The sequence below is a fragment of the Pan paniscus genome, chromosome 12 (genome assembly GCF_029289425.2).
Source record: "Pan paniscus chromosome 12, NHGRI_mPanPan1-v2.0_pri, whole genome shotgun sequence".
Taxonomy (NCBI): Eukaryota; Metazoa; Chordata; class Mammalia; order Primates; family Hominidae; genus Pan; species Pan paniscus.
In genome coordinates, this window is record NC_073261.2 from 89,914,471 (window position 1) to 89,933,965 (window position 19,495).

At 36.8% G+C, this 19,495-nt stretch overlaps 2 protein-coding genes across 11 annotated transcripts in view; one reads left to right on the forward strand and one right to left on the reverse strand.

Moving 5' to 3' along the window:
* Positions 1-11,342, forward strand: part of FEZ2 (fasciculation and elongation protein zeta 2) — a 46,646-nt gene extending 35,304 nt beyond the window's left edge. The window contains exons 6-9 of one of the 6 annotated variants that reach the window (XM_034952926.3): positions 2,732-2,812; positions 5,089-5,164; positions 7,861-7,926; positions 10,420-11,342. In XM_034952926.3, coding sequence (XP_034808817.2) covers positions 2,732-2,812; positions 5,089-5,164; positions 7,861-7,926; positions 10,420-10,436 — 240 coding nt within the window. In that variant the 3' untranslated portion in view covers positions 10,437-11,342. Of the gene's footprint in view, positions 1-2,731; positions 2,813-5,088; positions 5,165-7,860; positions 7,927-9,092; positions 9,119-9,346; positions 10,353-10,419 lie in introns of those variants that run through there. The other 5 variants (XM_034952929.3, XM_034952928.3, XM_008970905.5 and 2 more) reach the window with 5 other exon arrangements.
* A 1,220-nt stretch (positions 11,343-12,562) lies between these two features.
* CRIM1 (cysteine rich transmembrane BMP regulator 1) overlaps positions 12,563-19,495 on the reverse strand; it is a 195,242-nt gene continuing 188,309 nt past the window's right edge. For all 5 annotated transcript variants that reach the window (XM_003817664.7, XM_008970907.5, XM_034952924.3 and 2 more), the window contains 3 exons: positions 19,057-19,179; positions 16,415-16,602; positions 12,563-15,065 (listed from right to left, as the gene is read on the reverse strand). In XM_003817664.7, the coding sequence (XP_003817712.3) occupies positions 14,889-15,065; positions 16,415-16,602; positions 19,057-19,179 (488 nt within the window). In that variant the 3' untranslated portion in view covers positions 12,563-14,888. The remainder of the gene's footprint in view (positions 15,066-16,414; positions 16,603-19,056; positions 19,180-19,495) is intronic.

The window sequence follows — 19,495 nt, forward strand, 5'->3', positions numbered from 1 at the left end:
GGGGAGGTAGGAGTTGATTGCAACTGAAGCGTTTGATAGGGGCACGTTCTCAGACGTAGATTTTAGGTTTTGTTTTTTGTTTTTTCCTGTAGAACCTTCTGATTTCCTTGTTCTGTAATTTTCCAGTGGATCAAGAGGCGATTGAACTGTACATGCTGCACATTGCTTCCCTGGTTCATTGCCAGTGAAAGAGCTGGGGACAGTAGGGTCTTGTCAGCTGCAGCCACTGACTCAGCAGCCATCAGCAGCAAGGACAGAGGTTCTGCTGCATTCCTTACTTTACCTTCTTTCACTGGCATCAGCTGTTAGTTTTGTTTTTCCAGGTTACCTTGGCTTCCCATGGGGTTGCATTTTCACTAATTTCCCCTAAGCCTACAATTCTGGTGGCACAAAAGCCATCTTTCACAAGTAGTCAGGCTGTCAGTAGTTGAGATGGCTCAGTAATGTCTGCAACCACACATTTAATAAAGAAAACCTAAATTACATCTGCATGTTACGAAATTGAAACTGCATCAACTTTTGTTTTTTCTAGTGACAGGAATTGGCTTTCTGATTGCAAAAATAAAGCTAGTGTTTTTGGAATGTGCTTTCCAAATAGAAAGTGTGTCTTAGTTTCCTGATAGGTGGATTCTGAAACTTTTTATCTAGCTTTAGATTTTATGAATTTGTATCTAGCTTAAACATGCCCATAGATAATGGAGCCAGGTAATATAGACTAAGTACTTAAAAACAAGTACTCGTCTCTTTGTCACATTTGAAAGAAAATATATTTTATGAAAATAATTTAAAAAATAAACTGACTTGGTTATTTGAGAATAGTTTCTCATAATTGTTATTATATACTCTGAAGCCTAAGATGTTATCTCATTTGATAATCTGTTTAAAAAATATGAATGAATTATGATAGCATTGGAAAAATTTACAGAAATAGTTTTCTGTAGGTTTTTGTTTTATAACTAGCCTCCTCCATCAAAGCTAATAGTTATGCTTTCAGTGAAGTGAAGAGTAGTCAGCAAAGTATCTTGACTAGACTTTTGATTCTTGCTGAAGCAAAACTGGCTTGCAAATCTGGGAAAGGCTAGGTAGGGAAGTTGGATGGTTTAGGAGGAGAGGCATATTTGTACAGTCTCCTGTAAGGTAAACTTTGGAACTCAGATTTTCAGTAACTCCATAGAGTTACATGACTGATACAGAAGCACATAGCTCCCTCAGTGATTCAGCCTGTTGGCATTTCTTAGCTTTTTGTTATCAAGACTTCTTTACGCTGTTAAAATTTATCAAGGACCCCAAGAAACTTAATATTTGCTATGTTACAAATTAAAAGTGATAAAATTAAAAATATAAATTCATGAAAAATACCAAAAATAAATTGATTATAAAGAGCATATATTTATGAAAAATAATATTTTACAAAATCATGAAAAAATGTCATTGCTGTGCATTTTTGTCAATCTCATTAACATCTGGCTTGATTAAAGACAGCTAGATTCACAAATGTGCTTCTGCATTCAGTCTGTCATTTGGAATATTTCACTGTAAGTCATGAGAGAATGAGAGTAAAAAAGACAACTTATATTTTAGTAGTATTAAGAAAACATTTTTGAACTCCTGAACTCCTGAGAGGATTTCAGGGACCTCTTGGCAGGAGTTGGGTGGGAGGGGGTCCCTGGACTACACTTTGAGAACCACTGGATGAAACTATATGTATTTCTTGATGACCATTTCCTTGGTTTCCTTTCTTCTGCCCCTTGGGGCCTGGTAAAATATTCTTTATGTTGACTCCTCAAATGTGTTTACTGATTTAAATTTCCTCTATAAAATTCCAGGGGAAGGAACCATCCAGTGAATCAGGCCATCACTTCCTTTTCACGAAGCCTTTCCCCTTAATTAGTCATGCTGTAAGAATCCATCTCACTCCTTTGACTCAGCCGCCATAGAGGTGCCACCAGACGCTTTTTACTATGCCTGATGACATTGTAGACTGGTTACAAATCAAGATAAGTTGTTTAGGAAAAAAATACTCCCTTTTCAGTACAAAGAATTCTAGGAAGTCTTGGAGGTTGCTGGGAGAAAGAAAGTAGAATTGTTTCCTAGAAACGGAGTGGAAAAGTCTTTGGAGAAGTTTTTGGGGGCCTGGCTGGCACATGGGATCCACTCTGCTCTCCAGGAAGCGTATGCCATCTTCTAGTTCGCATTTCTGCACCAAGGCAGTGGCAGGTGGCCCGAAGAGTGAGTGGGAAGCAATAATCAGCTCTCCAAGTAACAGCATTTTCATTTGCTAAATGTTATGTTAATGTTCTCCAAACTGATGGTAGAATTATACAAACTTAGGCTGAAAATATGCATACTGTTCATCTTAAGTTTTCAGACTTCTGATAAAATGTAGGTAAATAATATCAAAAAGTATCTTAAAAATTACACAGTAAATTTTGTATAGAACAAATATGTGTACAACTTACAACATTTACATTGGAACAATTAGCTACATCAGAAAAATGCCTGCATAAATATAGTAGCATAAAAACAGTTGCTTTTGCATTTAACTTGCAAAGAAATGGAAACAACAGCATTTTAAAAAGAGCATGGGTTTATGTGCTTTATGTGGATGAGTAGCGGCATTTTCTAACTGCTTGCCTCTTGGGCACATAAGTCATCATGGTACATTCTTACTAATAGACTTTGAACTTCTTTCTCTGTCCTTTTCTTCTGGGCCGTATATTGCCGCCTTTAGCGCTTCAGCATGGAAGGGATCTCAAATGTCATTCAGAATGGCCTCCGCCACACCTTTGGAAATTCAGGTGGAGAGAAACAGGTGCTCGGTTATCCTTATTTTCCTCATTCTCTGCTTTTTCATTTTCTGTGTAAGTGAAGATCCTGAAAGCTGGTAGTTTACTAATTTACTAAGACCATTGCTTAACGAGAGAAATAAAAGTTTATTATAAAAGTTCATTATATTTATAGTCTTGATAATGAACAGAATTTCCCTTTGAGGAAAAAGCATTTTTCAAATTGGACAATAGATTAAATGCATTCTTAAGACGTGTTTTATAGCTCCATTTTTCACTCTTAGTTTTAAACAAATAGATATTGACATTTTAACATAATGTATTGCATGTGTAGAAAATCTGCTTGTGAAAATAACTAAACTAAAATATGTGACTCTAATTCTAAAAGTCTAAGTCGCAAGATGTCATTTTTGGGGGAAGAAGGCCAGATGTCGGTATGTTTGAGACTAGAGTTCTAGGTCAAAAATATGTATAGAGTGTATCTTACCTCCTTTAAATGAAATTCATGTGTTTTTAAGGTGTATTGCATAGTCAGCCAACTCAGTTGTCTGCCAAACGAGGCATGCGACATTATTTATACAAAATTATACACAGATATGAATATATAATCAAGTATCTAGCAATTTGCTTTTTATTCACATTTTTGTATAATGATTGAAGGAATATCATGAACATGGGAAACATTCACATTAATGGGTATGCTTAAAATTACCTTTCACTATATGAAATTTTCACCTTCAAAAAGAAAAGTCTTTAAGTTAGCTCTTCTGTGCAGATTAAGAAGGTGTACAAAATGTAGCTTGTAGGAAGTTTAGCAAAAGAACGCCTAGATCAAATGCCTGGAGTTTTTACTGCAGGTAGTTAAGTGTTTCTCCGGAAGGGAGATCATTCCTATTAAAGAGGGAAGCCTCACATTGACATTTGCAGCTCATCAATGAGCTCCATGAAGGGATGTTTGAATTTTTGTTTTTCATTCCGGTGCCTCTCACCTCTCTCAACCTCAAAAGAAGGCAAGGAATCTTCCAAACTGTGAGTGGAGCAGGGAGGCCTGAAGATGCAGCCATGTAGCCAGAGAGCGGGCCAGGGCGCAGCCGCCTGGTGCCTCTCCAGGTTGCCTCACACATGCAGAGTGAAGCCAGGAGGACATCATTTCTGGCCTTTTGTTGTTGTTGTTCTTTACAAAGAAACATTCGATTATACAATTGGGCATCACCTGCAAGAAGTCTACGTCAAAAAGACGGTGGGACACTTAAGTGTCTCAGAGTTTGAACTATGCAGTTTTACCACTTTTCTGGACTTAGGGATCCAGTTACTGTAAAGCAGCTTTCTTTATCCTGTTTTTCAATTATGGGCAGGATAAGATCACTCAGTGAGGATTAGCCACAGAGCTGAGATTTAGGGCACGAGGTTAAATAATGGGTGGAGCTAAGAGATTCCAGGTAAAAACCACTGGCTTTCTATATGAGCATATGTGAAATGCACGGAACTATTTTTTTGGTGGGATGGTAAGAACAGGAAAATCTAGACAATCATTTATGGATTATGCTTTCATGGGATTAGTTAAAAGACATGGCGCTGTTACTTATGAGCCTTTACAAGTAGTGAACTAGGAAGTTTATCTCAATTTCAGACATTAATTTTCATTATTCATTTCCCCTTAGGCCATTCTCTACTTTAACTTTTCTCCTTTAATGCCTAAAAACGTTTACAATGACTTACCCAATAATTTAAAATAATAGTAACGCATTTCTAAAACGATTTAAGTGTGTCTTTGTTAGCTTCTGAAAGAAGCTAGTGTGTGTTTTTCAAAGTTGTCATGTTATGTATGTGGACCATTTGTTCAACCATAATAAAAATGGTCTGAAACAGAATTATTTTGCTGTTGGAAATTACTTTATTGTGCAGAACCGTTAAAACTATGTTTTTAGTTTAAATTGCTATTTTTAAAATGTGTTGAAAAATATGCAAGTAGAATGTGAGATAATACTTCCCTTTAAAAATGAACAAATTGAGTAAACCATCCTCAGACTTAGTCCTATGAAATTTTCAATAACTGAAATGCAAAAAGGTGGTTGTTGCTGTTGACACTAGGTTTGTATGAAGCAAATAGAGGTGGGCAAAAAAAAATGAGCTCCATCTGAGATAGTAAGATAACTTTATTCCCATACAATACCTGTGTTTTCATTACCAAAGTAGCTTGTGTTTTATATTATCAGATAGACCTTCTAGTAACAGTATCAAATTTTTTGCAGATAAGGTAATTCCGATTTAAGTGACACTTTTTTTTTTTTAAACTTGGCAGTATTTGACTACAGTCATTCCTTATGAGAAAAAAAACGGACCACCGTCTGTTGAAGATCTTCAAATATTAACAAAAAGTGAGCAAAGACAAAATGAAACTATTACCTGATTTCCTTTTGCTGATTGGTAAACACCTGACTTTAGTTGGCTGATTTTGTTGTTAGTGTTTTGTCAATTTAGGATGTAAATGATGCATATAATTGTTTATTTTTGTAAGAATGAAGCCAAAAATGGCTGTGACATTAAATACAACAGTAACTCTAGTGTTGATTTGTAGTTTTTCTGTTTTTCTTACCTTGTGAAATATTTATGAGCTAAAATTTTGGGAAAAAGCATAACCTAAATCTCCATCGTCTCTTATATGTTTAAGAACATATCCATTTATCATAAATAAAATTGCTTATGGATCTTATATATCTATGATTGTCAGTAACTGAATAGGAAAGATTTAGGGTAAACACTTTTTATTTCTTATGAATGTAGAACCCGAGGTAGTAGTTATAGGTAGAACATAAATTGACAGTGATGTTTTAAGAACATGCATTCATTCAGCAAATATTTGGTGAAGGCCTACTCTGTACCAGGCCATGATCTGGGCACTTGGGATACTTTAGTGAACAAAGCAGACAAAGATAACGCACCTTCAAGGGGCTTGCCTTAAAAAAAATTGTTAGATTTAAATATACATGATAGTGAGTATCTCTTATGATGGCCGCAAATGAGCCCTGAATTCTGGTTCTATCCCTGTTATTTTCAGGGATATCCTTGGAAGTTACTTACTCTCTTTTGCTCACATTGAAAAACTAGGATAAAAAATATTTGTTCTATTTACCTCACAGTAAATAGATTAAGATTAATATATGTATGATTTTGGCTAAGTTACTATCAATTAGCCGTTAAAATGGAGGGATTGAATTTGCTGATCTGTTAGGTCTTTGTTATGGTAAATATTTATGATACTTGCTAATTAGGGGGGAACCAAATGAAAGAGCATCACATGGATGAGTATGGATGATGATACTTATTTTGGCAATTTAAGAGGAATGGGCAAGGAAAACCTAAGAGTAGAAGCAAGTGTCTTATTTCTTAGCTCCCTGCCTGCTAACTTGGAGCTTTTATTCTTTCGTTTGGTGAATAATTCTTTAAAAATTTTATATTTAAATATGGATAAATCAAGTGATGCCAGCCAGTCTGAAATAAAAAATCAAGAGATTAACTGGGTAGCTAGCCCTCTTATTTTCAGGAAGAACTTAAGTTATATGTGTCCAAGATCACACAGGGGGATGGTTAATTACAGAGCTGGATCTCTTAATTCCCAGGAAATTATACTTTTAATGATGCTGGTTTTTGGTATGTGATTTTATTTAGAAGTTAGAAAAAATTTTAAACATGATTGGAAGCAGAAATACTGAACATGGTAGCCCTCTTAAGAAGGGAACATAAATAAATATTGCTCATCAGCCAGGAATTACTGGCAGGCCTCAGCTTCCCAGATCAAGAACAAATACTTCATTGGTCAAACTAAAGTCATCATAATTCCAGCATCGAGATGTCTTTATAGGTTGTCACAGTTTGGAATCTTTGGACATATTTGGGTCCAAAGCTCCTTTTCTTTCCAAAAGAAGAGCCCTGTGGAGACAGTCACAGTGTTTATGGATATATAGTCTTCCTGATAAAAGCTATTCGGGGATTTTGGGTGCAATAATAATAGTTAATAAAAATTTAAATAATTTGAGTAGTGTTAGTTACAGTTAATACATAGCATGTACTGTGTGTCAGGCACTATGATATGACCTTTATATCTGAATTAGTAGCTTAGTCCTCATAACAAACCTTTGAGATTAAATCTAATTATTATTCTCATTTCACAGATGAAGAGCTTGGTGCAAAAGTGGTTAAGTAGCTTGCTCAGCGTCACACAATTAGGAAGTGGCAGAGCCAGGGTTTAAACCCAGGAAGGCTGATTTGACAGTTACACTATTTTGCCTTGTCGTATTGGTGGGGAAAAACAGTGAAATATTTTTACCAGGATGCTTTGGAGGAAATTTGAGTTGGCAATCTCTGTTAAAGTATAATATTTGTGAGTTTATCTCAACCTGAATGGTCTAGCTTAAAAAAGAAAAACGTTATACTAGGTGGCTGCTTTTTCTATTTTAGTTTTTACTTAGAAGATAAATTTGTCAAATTAGAATGAGGCTAATTCTCCCAGGTTTCTCCCTAGTGCAGAGGAGGCAACAGCCAGGCAGATGCCAGATGCTGCTTCATGGAAGTCTGTTCTTCATTTGGGTCTTTTCTTTGAAAGTTTCTAAGGAGTCTGACAGGATACGCTTGTTGGAGGGTATAGCTGTCCATTTCTCTAAGAGTTTCTCTAGTTTGCTTGATCTGCATCACTGAGGTTTTCTTGCTGCACAGAGTTCATTGAGGTGCACATTATAGTAACCCACTTTCCGGTATTATTACAGAGCGAAGGCTCCTTGTAAATAACCCAATTCCTCTTTTTTTGTCTCCACTGTTTGGAAATTTTAAATCAGGGAAGCAACTGTCAGGTAAGTGGGATATTCTTACCTAAAATAAATCCTTGTGGACTTACTCCACTAAAATAAATTATTGGGCCTTTGTTGTTGTATCCCCTTATCAGGAAAATCACCTATAATTTGTATGAGTCAGTTATATCCTATAATTAAGGAAGATTAAGGCCACAATGATTGAAATTAATAATATTTTTGATCTAAATTTTTAATTGTGGTCTTTTTTCCCCTCTTCTGTTTTGCAGTTCTTCGTGCCATGAAGGAGGACAGTGAAAAAGTTCCGAGCTTGTTAACTGATTATATTCTGAAAGGTGAGTTTGATAATGGTATAGGTGGGATGGCTGGGAGGTTTGGATTAGTCAGTAAATACATCGCCTTGCTAATACATTAGACAGTAACTTCCCAATGCACAACTTTCATTAATCTTATTATGCAGGGTGAGGATTAGCTACATGACTGACTTCTTACCAACATTATATATTATGGTTTTATATAATTTAAGTTTTATTGGAGGTTCTGGGTTGGAAATAATCTCCACAGTTAAACTATAAACATCAAGAGAGGTAGTAGAAGAAAATTAGTGAGATGGCACCATAATCATGTGGGTATCAGATGTTGGCAGATTGGCACTGGGAAATTTGAGAAGGGTGGTCTCTGTCATCTGGAGGACAGTGGAAAGGAGGACAGATCATTAGTGAGGACGGATGAAGGAAGGAAGAGTCACATCTGTGAACAGTGCCAAAGGGAATACGAAAGGGACTGATGTAAGACACAGGGAGGGAAGCGGGGAAATAAAAAGAATGGACTTGCATAAACCCAGGACAGTGAAAAAGCAGCCACAAATCTTAGAGGCAAGGTGAGGCTCACACAGGGTGGGAATATTGATGAGGCAAAAGAAGAGTGAGAGGTTGAGTTACTTTGCCGAGGAAAGAGCAAAGTTTGGATGATAAAGAAGGGACGGAAGAACTTAATTAGAGGCAAAATTAATACTTTTCAATGAAATATTTTTTTAAAGTAGCAGGTATTCAGGGACCAGATTTTGAAAGCATCACAAAATGCGTCTTGTAGTGTTTGATCAAATTTTGAGAGCAATCCTCTTCTAGTAACAGTCTTCTTCTCTGGGTTCTCTCTCTTCTCCATTAAAGTTAGCTGAGCACAAGGAAGATGAAGATTTCTGAGACATTAGAAACCTCAGATGGTCTTTTCTTAAACCACAGTGTCATGAAAGGGGAACCTCAGTAGTATACACAGGGTGCTCAAAGTGAATCACACATTTCACTTCTAAGAGTCTTGATGCGGTGAGAGTAAGAAGCATGAGCTAGACACTAGTGGGTTAACACTGGAGTAGAACAGACTGAGTTGACATCATTTTAAAAAATAAGCTTTTTTTCTGATGGAGGACTTTTTCTCCCTATAAAATTCTGAAATTTTTTTTTTTTAATACCTGACATCTTTGTTTGCTTTTGTGTTGTGCTAGCGTTGGTATGAAAGCTGGATTGTTCTGAGGTTCGTTCTTCTAGATGTGAAACAGGAATGAGACGAACATAAAGAACATGTCTTAAATTTTAATTATATGGGGTTCCTAGGCCTCTATGAGGGCCAGAGGTAGAATGAGCTTCTGAAGCATTCTCTAGCTATTTTAGCATTTAACTGCATGGAAGGATGTTATGACCCAAAGAACAGAGTCCTCTGGGGAAAAATGATTTTTAATTCTTTACTCTGAAAACCTAGGACTGTAATTGTGAACCTACCTATACCGCATGCCTTAGGGAAGCAGCACCCATCTAATTCTGCTCCTCATGCTCGGGCCGCTGGCTCCTGTCTGTAAGCCCAGTTCTATCTATACTGTACCTGCTTCTGATGAGCTGTCTGTGTGCATGTGTTGTGGCTTTGTCTTGGCTTTGTATTGTGAGGACTGGGTGGAAAAGCAGCAAGGATTTAGACTACAGCGGAGACTGTAGTCAGAGAAAACGAAGACGGGAGTGCAATGCGGAGATGTATTTACCCAAATGTGTGTGGGAAGGTGGGGAAGTCGGGTCATTGAAAATGCTCTTTTCCACCCATCCTGAAAGTTCACAGCTGGTTAACTGTTCCTCTTCCGTGGGGACCAATAATACGACACTTTGCCTGGGAGGGGGATATTGCTCAAGGGGAGAATACTCCTTCCCCTTTTTTGGGTGGTTTGTTGTTGTTTTAACACAGACCAGAGTGTGGCTTGGCTGCCTAAATACACCATCTTAGTTTTAATGCAAATGTCAGAAGTGAAAGAAGGTAGAAAAGTGGTCTCATTTGGCCTGAGAAAGGGAGTAGGGTGGGCACTGTATGGGCTAATTGAGCTTCTCTTTCTCGCACCTGCTTAATGACCCCCCTGCGGCCTGCCGCCACTGCTGCCTTGACAGTAGTACCCAAGGCTCATTCTGAAGTAATGTGCGCGTGGCTGCTGCCGTGCTGCTAGTTAGGAATAAAAATGTGTGCAGAAACGTGCACCCTTCTTTGACTTCCCTAGGGATCCTGTTTGCTGTGTCACAAGCCTCATGGTATAGGGCGAATGTTAGGGGCTTCTATCTCCAAGTGGCACCCTAAGAGACATGGCCTTCTGGTATCTCATTTCTGGGAAATTCTAATGTGTGTTGAGAGAACTCATCCTTGTTGGGTATAGCCTCTTAAAACCTTAAAAAAATTGCTACATAGATCTTTGCATTTAGTTCTCATTAATGGTTTTTAAATGTACATGTAAAATGTATGTTTTGTGTAAATGTATACAAAATATACATTTGTAGCTAAAAGTTCTCTTTTTCTTCTAGTTCTGTGTCCTACATAGAGCAGCAACTTTATCTGCGGTGGGCTCCAAGCTAGATTTCCTACAGCATTATTCTGAGAGCTGGCTACCATTACCCTTCTTGCTATTGGAAACTCAGCACATTTGAACTTGGGTTTGATTCAGTACTAACAGATCTTGACTACACTAATTCTTTATATTATAGAACCAACGGAAATATGGGCACTATTTTGAATTCTAGAGATGGTTTTTGTTAAATCTACTAATAAACTGTTCTCTTAGTAGATTAAGAGAGAGTAATATTAATTGTGCATGTGCAGTTGTATTTCTCATTAACTGACAGTATGCCCATTTGTTTTTATGGCTTTCTTATCTAAACTGCACTGATGAACTAGATTAAAGCCTTGGGAGATTTATACTATAAATTCAGTGATGGCAAGAACCAACGCTGTTTTTTGTGAGAATTGTCAGTATAACTATTACCTACCAGTATTGTTCAGAGAGATTGAAACAGAATAAACGGGCTGTTCTTGAAGAAGCAAAGCCAGAATATGCATTATTTTGGTTTAATACTTAGTGCTAACATTGAAACTGTTGGTGATGATGGATTTTGTAGCTTGCTGCTTGTTTCACCACTGGTCAAATTTTAACCATTAAATTGCCATTCACTTTTAGAATCTTGTATTTAACTTTTGATTTTCAAATGTTCTGCTTCATGTGTCTGTGAAGAATTGTACTTTAAAAGTGTGTGTCCTATGAGGTGCTTGAGAAAGTGTACACTGCAGAACTGCCCATTCTCATTACTGTGTCATATTTTATTCATGCCTGTGTGTTTTTCGTAAGTATGAATTCTAGATACAGCTACTTACGGATTCATCAATATCATGAGCACTTTTGCTGGTTCCAATCAAATCAATGGCATTTAATAAATTTTTTAAGAAGTAAAAATACATGTTTGAGAGCCTTATATTTGGGAGTTTTGTATTTTTTTTTCCTTACAGTGCTAGATTCTTTCCCTTAATTCCACACAGAGCCCATCGCTACAATATGTGAGCAGATGAAACCCTGATTAGTCCCAGAATGCTACGAAGGGGAAGAGGAGGACGTTTATTAGAGTACGCTGAGCTGCTGTGGAATGACAGAAGTAAGTCCTGCTCTTTTTCTGGGGCTGTGAGACATTGCAAAAACAGCCATGCAGCCCCCTCCCATAGACGACATGAATGAATGAAGAGTCTATAATAGGACCTGCTACAGGAGGCTTTCACAATTCCACTTAAACACCTGTGAGCAAAACAAACAGGGCTAACATATTCCTCACTCCACTCAGCAACTGAGACACCATGACTGCAAAGGCAGGGGCGCGGTTTGAAGTTTAATGCCTGCTTGGCATTTCAGCCGTCATCTCTAGGGGTATGAGAAACTCGAGATGGTTTCCTTGTTTTATTAATGTTCTTATGTGGAACTTACTGGCCCTTTCCCCAGATACATGTACTTACACAGTAATATTAATAATTTAAATTAATTTGAATTTGTAAAAATGACGCCTTGTACTGAAGAAATGTAGCTTTAAAGGGTATATGATATAGTAGAAAGTCCTTAGGGGATATATTTTTTTAAAGGAGATTCAACATTGGTCTGTTTATAGCTCATTCCTAAATTGATGCTTCTAAAATGTATGAAAATATACCTATTTATTTTTTCCTGTCAGTCAGCTCAAGAAGTCTCTTTGCAGTTAGGCTTCCCCTGGTCATGCTCCGTAAAGTCTTGCTTCTTCAGCATCGAACCACTGTAGGATTTCCCACCACAGTCCTCCTGTGCGTAGCAAGTTAATTTTGATACCAGCTATGAGCACGTTTCTGACAGCAGGTAGGTTTCTTGTCTGTCTCCCTAAAAACAGCATCGCTATTCTTTGTACTCTGGGAGACACTTTTCTTTTTGCAAGGATACCTTGGGAAAGACCCGCCTAACGACAAAGGCACGGGACTTCTTGTTACACCAGGGGTTCATTGGACTGATAACCTTAAAAGTCTTTCGGATCCCAGAGATGGAATCTTTTTGCAAGTTACACTGTGTGATTTCAACTCAAAATGTTTATTTCCTGCCAAGAATCAAGTTGCAGATAATTCTCTTACAGCTTTTTTGAAGAAAACAAAAACAAACTGTAGAACTATGATGCACTCCAAGTGCCATATATCTATTTTATTCTTCAGGAAATTATATTTTTCTTTTACAAGAGCACAACAGGAACCAAAGTAAAAGAGTAATAGATACAGCACTCAGGATAAATCATATCTTTAAAATAATAATAAAAAAATTTACACCTTGTCCTATATCCTGTTAGTATTTTCATAATATGGCCATGATTGAAAAAACAAAAAGCAAGCATCTACAATTTTTTTTGATAAAGACTTTTTATGCCAGGAATGGATTAATTACCAACAAAATTTATACTAATCAGGCTGATGTCAATCTATTTTTGTAATGTATCATTAACAAATTTATTTTGGAAAAGATAAAAATATTGCCCCTTGATAATAAATCTTTTTTTCCTTTGATGCAAACAGCTAGAACACCTTTTTCTTTTTCTTTTTGATATTCTAAGACAAAAAAATGGTTAATCTTCAGATTAATAAATTAGGTCATTATAATAATAAATTAATTTTTTTTAAAGTTCAGCAACCTCTGTCCAAGTATTTACAACAATACTTGAAAGTTCCTTTACAAAACAGAACACATTTTCTTTTCACATTAAGCATACTGGGTGTCTGTGTCTTTCACAACAAGCATTTTTAAAAGAAAACTCAATGCACAAATGGGCTAATTAGTATAAAAGTGCTAAGGGCTGTTTGAAAAGTTAACACTATAGTCTACAGTCAGTTATATTTGAGGCATACTACAACAAACTTCCAGCTTATTGTGGACAATATTCCAGTAGTTGTTTCAAACCATTGTTTGAAAAAAAAAAAATCCAGGAGCTGATTAGTGATGCAGATAAGAACTGCCATCAATGTCTCGGGCCAGTGAGCAAATTGAAAACCAACTGAAAGCAAATTCAAATGAGGAAGATTTTAATAAAGGAATACCCTTCTCCATAGCAGGTGCAATGCTGACTGCTCAAGGCGTGCGTGCACACACACACACACACACACACATACATACTCTCACACACACACCTTTCCAATTAAACTGCAGGTAGAATGAGATTTTGTGTTATTCAAAAAATTTCTAAGTGATCAAAAGCATTGATATGGAATGCCTGTTTATCTGCCTTTGTTCTGGTTAAAATCTCAAAAATACATTCAACAGGAAAACATAAATTGTATGTGTATAAATATATATGTATATATATATATATTATATACACATGCACACAAATACTTTTGTTTTTTGAAGCATAAGATAGTTACATAAATACTCCTATAATTGCTAAAGTTTAAAGAGGCATCATTTTTTTTGAGCTTCAACAAAGGTGCTTGAATAATATACAATTAAAATGAAGTAGTTTCTATTTTGTAGAATCAGTATATAATAAGGAAAAAGAATCCCCAAACAGTCTTTTTAAAAAAAGTTTCTTCTTAAGCTAGAGCTTCAACAAAAACTATGAACAACCAACAATATAACAGAACAAAGCAACAACAAACAGTGAAATATAGCCCCTGGAAATGCCTGGTGTTTGTCACCCTCTCCCTCCTTCCTGTCACGTTGTAAAAAAAAAAAAAAAAGCTCCAGTGCTCACATCAAGAAATGACTTAGATCTTGTTCATGTGCTGACTCTGCTAGGAACTGGCTGATTGATTGGCTTGGAAGAAAATAAAAGCAGCAAAAAGTATAACTGTATATATCCTTAATAACCCGCTTTAGAGAAATGTCGCTATCGCATTTCTCTGGCTTCCTCACTGCCTACTGCAGCTGTGACTGTATAGAAAAGAAACTTGTGGCTTTAGACCTGGGATGGCTGTCAAAGGGTTCTGATGTGCTCGTCTGGTAGTTCTAAGGTGGTTATGGCAGCTGGGTCGCAAGGCCTTTTTTGTTTCCTGCTCATTCAGGCCTGAGCTTTGCAGCAACCAGTGCAGTCTTCAGAGCAATAGGAAAAAAATAACCTCTGGGCCACTGAACTGCTTTTATGTTACCAGGTTTCTCCCCGAGCCAAGCTGACCAATTTTTCTTCCCAACACCACCCTCCCACCCATTTCCCCATCCAAACTCACTGTCCCCACCCCAAATATCTCTACAGCTATCTTACAGGCAAATATATCTTAGCAACTTTAAAAACTTTGGTTCTAAGAAAACACTTGGTCAGTTATCTTGAGGAAAAGTGGGAATGCTTGTTCTGCACATTGCTGTAGACAGAGCCCATCCCAGTAAGGTCTTAGCGCTGTACATCAAGTCACAATCCAATACAATCCACTAAGCAAGTGCACAAATTCTAGTTTACTTTTTAGAGCAGATTTAGTCGTCTTCCGTCTTTTGAAACCTCATCCTAGTTGCCTTTCTTCACACTGTTTGGTAGAAATTGTCTGCCTGTAGATGGTTCTGTTTTTGCATGCTGTAGAAGCCACTGAATCTTGCATCTGGTTCTGCAATTCTTAGCATTCTCTGGGAACTGTCCACCTGGACTCTGGTTCCTTTCTTGCAGTCCACAGATACTAGCTGATTATTTAAGGAAGAAGGCTATTTAATGAGAGGAGGAATAAAACCACAAAAAATTAGTTGCTTTACATTATCTCAAATGAACAGAAATTTAGTACCTAACTCAGGTGAGATAACAGTTTCACAATTCATTGATAGCCTGTATGCAGATTATCACATCTTGTTCTAGTACCAACTATACTTTTATGAGGGACACTGACAAACTGTATTTTAAGGTGAAATGTCAAGAAACTGTCAAATAGGAAGATAAAGGAACTGAAAAAAAAAAAAAAAAAGACTGGTGAAATGATTTCAAATCCTTGAAGTGTAGACCTGTGTTTAAAGGGGGCTGAAGAATGAGTGGAAGGTAGGCAGATTTTGAAAACAAAGCGATGATTTCTAACCACTCAGACTATAGAACACTATCATAGGCTGGGCCAGCCTGTGTGTTTCTAGTCACTCCATACACTTTATGAGTGGGTCTGTTTCCCAGCTTTGGACACTGGCAACTGTATCCTGACCCAGCACAGAGGCTGTACCCAATGTACATTTGTTCAAAGAAAAATCGGAGGCAGGATAACCGCAGGACAGAATTTTTACATGGAAGGGTTAACCAGATGGTAAATTACATTACATAATTGTTCAGGCTGTTTCCAATTCTTAAGGTTTATGATTAAAATAAACCAACTCAAGGCAAAAGGTAGAATTAGAGTTGGAAGGGATTATGATTGATTTATTTCCCTTAATTCAGTTTTTTCTTGTCTTTCAAAATAGGCAGATTTAGAGGCCCTTTATGTTTGTACTGAAAACAAACATACATCTTTTCTCCCTCAGTGTGAAATCTGCCTCTCCCTACCTTGTCTACTATTACTTTCCCCCACCTCGTCATCTTTTGCGACCTTTCCACTTGGTGCTTGCCTTTGGTGCACTGACATGTTCCTTTTGCCTTTTGTGTACCCTCATGATCTTCCAGCCCTCTCCTGAGTATTATCTCCATCCCTTTGTGACTTTTTTTCTCTCCCAATTCTAAGTTGACTGATGACTAAGAAATGCCAGGTGATCACGTTTTAATGTCTAATATAAACAATGATTTACGAATAAATCCAGGAGTATTTGTTCATTTGAAAACTTCAGAGTACATCGAGAAAACTGGATCCATGTAAGGTTAGGCTTCATTAACCAATGGATAATGGATAATTCACCTTGTGATCAGTCCAGCCCTGGGCAAGTACTATATATTTGATTCATACTATAGCCTGGTATGGATTTGAGGCTATGAAGAGCAAAGTAAAAACTTCACTGGTTAAGACACAAGGTTTCAAGCAATTTCAATATGAGTGTAAGTTTTCCTAGATTCATCATTCAAGAGACTAACTTTTGCAAGACAGTACCTTAGTTGGTGTTCGATACCAGCAAAGCAGTGGTATCCACTGTTTCTTCTGATTGATGAATAGGAATGCTATTATAATAGAGAGGCATATAATTATGGGAACCACAACTGAGGCAATGGAGTCCAGTGAAGAATCTTCACTTGGGTGCAGCCTGTTATCTCTGTAATCTACCTGGAGGTGACCCATATCTAGGAGAAAAAAAATTATAAGCATTTATTACCTAAACCAGAATTGTTAAGGATTATTTTAATGACATTGCAAATAGAGATCAGCAACTTGGTTTGATTGCTTCCCAGTTTTTTGAGGCTAAAAATGTGATTAAAATCTAATGTTGATCCAAAGAGCTCTTAGTAGAGAGCAGAGCGCTTAGGGATGAATGTTAAAAAAAAAAAAAAAAATCAGAGTGAGAATCTTAATAATTGGGTAAGATGATGCCGGCTCTAGCTAATCAAGGAAATAAGAAGGTGCTTAGGTAGATTTTGAAAAAGTGAATTAGACCATTAAAATATTTTGATTACTGTTAACATACATGGTCTTCTCAGATTTCGAAGGAGAAACATTAGCTGATTTATTGGCAAACAGGAGACTAGAACAGAGTGTATTCTTTTAGTGTTAATAGCTAAGACTAATTAGATTAAAACTAATCAATCAGGAAGTTGGTCTTTTGGTTGATACTCTGGTTCACTGAACTCTAAGCAATATTGTCTTACTTTTCATAAACGTTGAAAATCTTGCTTAGGCCTATTACATCATTTTTCTGCCTTAATGAATTATATTGTATAGGTGACTACATTTAGTTTTGCACTTACGAATGATGACCTTTATGTTCTTTTAAAATATCTCTCTTACAATGAATGTTGCAGACAAAAATAAGGTTAAACACATACCAATAGGGGGCACTCCCTAAAGTTTCCTTATTTTTATTTTATTTTGTTTCAAATAAATCATTGTAGTCAGGTTTTCTAAATGCATTAAAAATCAATTTAGTTAAAGACACATGACACACAGTATCAAAAGGAGTTACTCTTAAATTGTTCTGGAAATTCAGCTCATGAAGTGACAGAGCGTTGTGGTATGTAAGACTGTGGTTTAAAACTCAGATTTTAAATGATATGCTTCTGTGTGTGTTCTGGAGGGGTGGTGGGAGCAGGGAGGAATGGGAGGTAGAAAACATTCCTAATCATTTTAGCCAGTGCAGATGGCAATAAAACTTTATAGAAACATATTTTCCAGCATCAAGAAAAATGTCAAAGAGTAAAATTTTATTGATGAATTCAGATTTTAAATATACAATGAATAAAAGAATGAATTTTACTTTCCCATATTCCAAATGAAATAGAAAGCAGTTTTAGGAATATGTGTCATACAAGAAGAATAAGATATAACTTAAGGAAGGTCTTGGTGAAAGAAAAATGAAGCTGCAAATGAGGTCTGTTTACAAAATTCAGTCTTCCAGTGCTGTTTCTGTGCTAAAACCAAGCCATCAAAGTTAGCTTTGAGCTTTGCAGCAGCCAAAGCCAAAAATGGAAACAACTATCAGTCTTTAATAGGATTCACAATGTCTTTTAGGTTAAAACAAATCAGTTGCCTAGGAGAAGCATACATTTTCTTGCTATTGATGCATGAGAAAATTTCTCTTTAGGGGCTTTATAACATAGATACTATGCAATGCACAGGTCTTCAGTCATAAGAATAGTCGTACTTATAGTATGTTGAAGTCTAGCCTCTAGAACAGGGTCTGGCATACAGCAGGCACTAATATTTATTGAATGAATGAATGTAAGCATAATGCTAAAGCACACTCAGAACAATTATACAGAGAGCCAAAAACACTAGGTCCAGGAATTTGACTTTCTGGTCATCTGGTTTGATCCAAGCATAACGTTTAGAATATCTAGAGTAACAGACAATCTCTCTCAAGCAATGAATATTGCTTCTTCCAAGAGAAATATAAATTATATAGCAATGATTTGGAAAATATGGTTGGAGTACACAGGAGGCAGTACTGAGTCACGGCTAAGAGCAAGTTTATACTACTGATCAAGAAGAGGTCTACTTTTATAGAAAAGGAAATAGTTGACAGCTATTGGGGGACAAAATAACATCTTTATTACGCACAAACTGAAAGGATAGAGCAAGATAAAAAGGCATGGAGTAAACCTGGTGACTAGAAAAATCAACATAGGTGATAAATTTAGCTCACATGAAGTGAAAACTGCCCAGAAGTAGAGGGTAACCTAATGTACAAATGCTCAGTGCGGATTCTACAAGAGACAGTGACTAATTCATGATTACTCTGCTTACAAAGTTTATATATACATACGTTTGAGAGATGGCTTAGAAGTTCCAGATACCAGGCTCTTATGACTAGGAACATATTTATTTCCATTTATTTCCATCATCACAAAGTCTCTGAGCACAGAGGGCCAGGAAGGAGGCATTTAATCCAGTTACCTGCTGACTTATTTTATCAATGTGTGGTGTAAATATGTTTCAGCCAAGCAGGTCTGCCCGGGAATAGTTATTTGAATTTACTTCAGCAAGTCATTTTAAAAGTTACTCATAGGAAATTTTAAAAATTAGAAAACAGCTAAGTAGGCCACATAGACAACTAGCAGATCTCAGCTGCCTTCAATGCTTACCTCTAGGGAGATGGACGATATCATTTTCACTAGGCGTGGGCCACAGGGGAACCTCCAGGTCAACCTCTCCTCGATGGTTTGTCTTCTCAATGGGTATATTGGTTGGTTCTGGGACATACATTTCTAAAAGAAGAGAACATTTCCTAAGAGATGATGAAGCTGCTGTATTGTTGGCTTTTGTATTCTCAATCCAAATGGTGCACTCAATTCAAGACCACATTTCCTGGGACATGAAAGACGCAGTTTCTGCCATTTACATCATTCATCATTCATGCTAGAGAATCACGAGCTTTGCAGTGAGGAGAAACATGTCTTATAACATTTAAAAGACAAAATAATTCTCTACTCCACCAGGGTCAAAAACTGCTTTTTCACATCAAATGGTGTTGGTTTTATAATTTTATGGAAACTGAAGGGGACTAGCTGAAGTGGAATTATT